The sequence below is a fragment of the Trypanosoma rangeli genome (assembly GCF_003719475.1).
Source record: "Trypanosoma rangeli strain AM80 chromosome Unknown Tra_15.4_contig_00042, whole genome shotgun sequence".
Classification (NCBI taxonomy): Eukaryota; Euglenozoa; class Kinetoplastea; order Trypanosomatida; family Trypanosomatidae; genus Trypanosoma; species Trypanosoma rangeli.
Genome location: NW_021705784.1, coordinates 1 through 5,361, shown reverse-complemented (window position 1 = coordinate 5,361; position 5,361 = coordinate 1). Strand labels below are relative to the sequence as shown.

Here is a 5,361-nt window from a genome sequence, read left to right as displayed (position 1 = left end):
CATATATATATATATATATATATATATATATATATATATTATATGCGTGTGTGTACGAGCAGGCACGGCAACAGAGGTCAAGTGAAACTTCAATTGAATACAACGTCTGGCCACGATGATCAGAACCTTCACCCCCCACCCCCACCCCCACCCCACCCCAAAAGAGAAAGATTCAGAACATACACACACATACGACTGCTCCCAAAGGCAGTAACGGTAACACTTATCTATGTAATTTCGCGCGAACGTACATACATACGTAGCAGAGCAGAGGATATATCTATGTATATGCATATTGCATACAACAACAAGAGACCAGCGCAAGCCTGCGCCACTACTGACATACACATACATACACATACACACACACAAACGTGCAGAAAAGTAATCGCTGAAAAATGTAACTTCAAAGAAATGTCATTAACGGTCATGTTTGTAGAGCAATCCACTTCGATTGACGTCTTGCTCATGTATTCGGCGTCCCACCTCCAGCTGTTCCTGCTGTTTGTCAAAGCACAGCTGCATCAGTTGCTGTGCGGAGCGCAGCTCCTCAATTTTTTCAAGAAGGTCCTTTTCCCGCAGACGTGTCTCGGCAAGAGCGACCTCAGCAATGTGTTTGAGCGATTCAAGATTCGCACAGCGTTCCTTCAAGGCCGAGCTCTCAGATTTACGTGTCTGCAGCTGGCTGGAAAGTTCAGCCTCACGCTTCCGTGACTCTGTGAGTTCCTTCTCAAGAACAGCAATTTTCTTCTCGTCCTTGTGCGTCTGACGACCAAGACGCTGATTCTCCGACTCCACCGTATAGAGCGTCTTTGTGAGCTCCGCGACACGCTCCTCCAGCCGACTTTGCTGCGAGGCTGCGGTGTGGGTGCTTTGCTGCGCCCCCTGCTTGGCCGCCGAAAGCTGCAGCTGCAGCAATTGCATCTGCCGTCGCTGTTCTTCTATTTGTCGATGCAGTGTCTCTTTGGCGGCGGTGAGCGCCGTCAGTCGACGGCTCTCCTGTCGAGCCCGCTCGCGCTCGCTTGCCAACGCATTATCCTTCTCCTGCAACACGTGCTGCATCGCAGAAATCTCGCAGCGCAGCTCTCGCGCCTCCACCTCGCTCTTATTCTGCTCCATCGTGCGATCGTCCAGACGCTGACGGATGCGCTCCTGCTGCTGCTGCAGGGTACGCCTCTCCTGATCGAGCAGCGTCCGCTCCGCCTCCGACCGCTGCTCAAACCCGCGGAGTTGCTCCTTCAAGGCGGCAATCTGATCCCCACGGTGAGCAATTTCCAGCCGCGCGCTTTCCAGCTCCAGCCGTTCGCGCTGCAACTGCTCCTCCTTGCGGTGGCATTCCTTCAGCGCCGCCTCCCGCTCGCGTGAGACCCGCTCCGTGGCGTCAACCAGTTCCTGACGCAACTGCGCAGCGGTGGCCTCGTGCTGAAGTCCCAGCTTTGACACCTCCCTGTTTCGCTCATCCCGTACCACCTGCACCTCGTCGGCGTGGGCCCGCTTCAACTCTTCCATCTCGCGTTCCATTTTTTCCTTCAGCTGCCGCAGGCCCTCACCGCACTGCTGCTTAAATGACATGGCAATGTCCCACCCTTCGTGCGCAATTTTACGCAACTGATAGAAGGAGCGCGTTGTAACAGAAATGACAAAGTCACCAAACATTTCCTTTGTCATCATAACCTCCTCGGCCATATTTGAAACAAGACGACTGTACGACGCAAGCAGCCTGCGCTGGGAATCCTTCACATACCGCAATGCCTCTTCCTTAGCTTCCTCCACCTCACGCAGTGCCTGTCGTGACTGCGCCAATTCGTGGGTCAAATAATCCACGCGCTTAAGTGCTGCATTTAATTCATCGGAAGCTTTGGCCAGAACCGTGGTGTGCTCCTCTTTTAGACGCCTCAGCTGCTGCTGTTGCACCTCCTGCGTGGCACTCAAAGTCCTCGTCGCCTCCGCCAGCGCCTCCTCCTGTGACGACAGCCGTAACTCCGCGGCGTGTTGCGCTGCACGAGCCACCTGCAGTTGCTCCTGCATTCGCCCCGACTCGGCTTTGTAAGACTCAACGCTTTTCTCACGTGACGTATTGGCTTTTGACAAAATATGTTCGGCCGCCACTTTTTGCTCCACAGCGGCATCAACCTGCTCAAGTGCTTTGCGCAATGCCTCCTTCCGTAGGGCGTGTTTCTTCTCCTTCTGCGTCACCGCTTCCTCCAGCTCACCCGCGCGACTCTGCAAGGCACGAAACTGCTCTGCCATTTCTTCGGCTTCTGCTGCCTGATGGTGCAGCTGCGCGTCACGTGCGTCAAGCTCCTTCTCCAATGCAGCGATGCGACTGTGGAGGAGGTCAGCGTCGCGACGGCTAAGGTCTGCCTGATGATTGAGCCGCTCCTCGAGCACTGCCACCTTTGCTCGCTCGTCTGCGAGAAGCGAGGCGTCCTGCTGCATCGAGTCAATGGTGGCGTCGCGCCGGGCCATTTCCCGCTCCAACTCCTCGCAGCTGCGCTTTGCGAGTTCTTCCACCTCCTTCGCATGCTGCGCAACACCTGCGTACTCCTTCGTCTTTTGCTGCAGTTCCGCGTGCAGGCGGTGAAGCTCATCAGTGGCGTCTCGCCTCGCTTTTTGGGAAGATTCGTACGCCTCACCCATTTTTTCCAGTGAGGCAAGCTGGTGCTGTCGCTCCTGCCGCAGGGTCACCAATTCCCGCTCCAGCTGCTCGACTTGTTTTTGCGACTTCCGCAGCTGTGCCGCACGGTTCACCAGCTCTCTTTTGGCGCGCTCCTCTTGTGCCCGCGCAAGTTCTCGCCGCAGCTGCGTTACCTCACTGCGACTTGCCGCGAGTTTCTCCTTTGCATCCCCAAGAGCTTGCACAGTGAGCTCATGCTGCCTCGCCTCCGCCGCGCGGTCACTCTCCACCTTCTCCAGTGACTTCCGCAGCCGCGCCTCAGTCTCCGCAGCGACATCAACCAACTGTCTCTGCTTTGCCAGTGCCTCTCGCAAGGTCATGGACTCTCCCCTCGCATCCTCCAACGCTCTTGCGGACTCACGAACATCCGAGGCACGTTGCTCACTTTCCTCTCGCATTTTTCGCGCAACCTCATTCGCAGCCTGCACATCGCGTTGGTTCGCCTTGTTAGTGGCAACCTCTTCTGCCAGCTGCGCACTCGCGAAGTTCAGGCGCTGGCGAAGCTCACTTATTTCACTCTCCAAAACCCGCCTGCACTCCGCCAGCTCCGTTTTATGGGCCCAAGCGAGTTCCTGCAGACGTTTTTCTTGTGTGGCAACCAACGTTTGTTGTTGATGTTCCCTGTCCCTCAGCTGGTCCTTCATCCTATCGATGACGATGTTGGCATCCTCGTTTCGTGTGGCGAGGGCCCGCTTTTCCCCCACGAAGCGTTCATTCAAACTGCCCAGCTGATGCTGCAGATCCTTCAGCTCAAACGTGAGACGGTCCCTATCTTCCCGAAGCCGATCCCGCTCCGCTACTGCGAGTGTTAGCTTCTCCTTGAGCTCCGCGATGCAGCGCAGGTGCTCCTCCTTTGCAGTGGCAAGGGAAGCATGGAGCTCCCTCAGCTCTGCTGAGCTCGCCTCTAAGCTTCGCTGCCTTCGTTCCATCTCCTGCTGCTGCTCTGTCAATTTCGTCTGCAGCGCCGTCAACTGCAAGGACATTTTCCCGCGTTCTTCACCACCGCGTCTCACCTCCTGCTCGAACGCTTCGGAGAGTTCTGAGAGTCGTCCTTCCAACGCCCGTGTCTTGGCTTGCCCACACTGCAGCTGCTCCGCCGTGGCGGTGAGCTTTGCCGTCGCCTGCTCAGCGGCCTCACGGGCCTTCACCACCTCCCTCTGGTGGAGTGCAACCAAATTTTTCCTCGACTCCCGCTCCGCATCGAGAAGCTGTTGCGCCTCCTCCTTTTCCTGCGATGTCTCGGCAAGCCTCTTCTGCAACTGCACATGCATCACCCTTAGATCGTTAAGTTCACCCTGACACTCGCCCGAGACACGCTTCGCAATCAATAGCTGTGCATTCAAGTCCTCTATCTCAGCCGCTGCCGCCGCCTTCTGGCTGCGCATGGACTCCTCACACACTGCCAAGGCATCTGCGTGCTTTTGCGCTGAGACCATGAATTCCATCTCCCGACGAACGTCGTCGAACGCCTTCCTCAACTCTTCGTGCGCAGCCTCTCTTGCATTTAACTGCTGCGCCCTTGCTTCACATGCCTCCATAGTCCTCTGCGCATCCAGATGCTTCTGCTGCGCATGAGTTAGCTCTGACATTAAATTGTCGCGCTCCACATGCAATGACCGAACCTCCTCACAGTGTCGCTGTCGCATCTCCTCCATCTCTCGGCCGTGGCTCTCTTTACTCCGATCTAAAAGGTTAGTGACTTCAATTACCTTCTGCTCCATAGCGTCTGCCTGCATCTTCATCACGTCGTTGCGCCGAACAAGCTGGTCAATATGTTCCTCATTCACCTGCAACTTTTGTCCCATCCTTCGTAGTTGCCTCCGCGCCTTCTCCAGCCGCCGCTGCGCACTCACCACATCCACCTTATAGGTGTCCTCCTTCTTCTTCAGCTCACACCGGCGCTCCTCGAGGCCGCGGATGAGCTCGTGTATCTCATCGTCCTTGGAATTGATGACACGCAGGTACTCCTCCAGAAGCTGGTCAACGTGAGCCATCACCTCTCTCTCTCTCTATCGCTCTCTCTATCGCTATCAGTCCCCCGCATTACGTATCCATGCACGTGTGTGTGTGAGAGAGAGAGGTAGCCCATGCATGCCACAGTGGAACAAACCCGCGACACCCAATAAAAGAAAAGAAGCAGAACGCGGCAAAAAAAGAAAAAAAAAGAAATTGTTCTACAGAAAAGAACGGTAGCGGGCGGCAAAGACAAAAGAGTCGGTGAGCCCTCACTGGCAGAAGTCGCTGCAACCAATCGCCAAAGCGCGGGGCATGGCGAGGCAAAAAGTGAAGTGAAAAACAAAAAAAAATCATTTAAAAATACGACGCTTCCGGAAGTGTGCGCAGCTAAAACACTAAACACCCACCCACCCACAGAAAAAAAGAAAAAAAAAGATAAAAAGGGGAGTACTCGTGTCTCCAACTTCAGGAAACTTCTCTCCTCTACCTATTTATGCAAACCAAGACGTTTTGTTTTAAATACCTTTACCAGCTCGTATTACAACCTCACTTCAGTACGCCGCAAAAAGCTGCACACCTCCGAGCCTACATGTTGAGCTCCTTCTTGATCACCTTGAATGCATCAACGGCACGCATCACATCCTCGGTGCTGTGCGCCGCGGAAAGCTGCACGCGGATGCGAGCCTGGCCCTTTGGCACGACCGGGTAGCTGAAGGCAATGACGTAAA

General features: G+C 55.1%; 1 protein-coding gene across 1 annotated transcript, besides 5 other annotated features; it reads right to left on the bottom strand.

The window, feature by feature from the left end:
- Nucleotide 1: 1 nt before the first annotated feature.
- Nucleotides 2-44: a microsatellite.
- An 87-nt stretch (nt 45-131) lies between these two features.
- Nucleotides 132-159: a sequence feature (G-rich).
- A 181-nt stretch (nt 160-340) lies between these two features.
- Nucleotides 341-374: a microsatellite.
- A 46-nt stretch (nt 375-420) lies between these two features.
- Nucleotides 421-4,671, bottom strand: TraAM80_01940 (putative basal body component; the record flags this gene model as incomplete). Its single annotated transcript, XM_029378964.1, has 1 exon — nt 421-4,671. The coding sequence occupies one exon, from the start codon at nt 4,669-4,671 to the stop codon at nt 421-423; it is 4,251 nt and encodes a 1,416-aa protein (XP_029241231.1).
- A 3-nt stretch (nt 4,672-4,674) lies between these two features.
- Nucleotides 4,675-4,709: a sequence feature (GA-rich).
- A 341-nt stretch (nt 4,710-5,050) lies between these two features.
- Nucleotides 5,051-5,075: a microsatellite.
- Nucleotides 5,076-5,361: the final 286 nt, after the last annotated feature.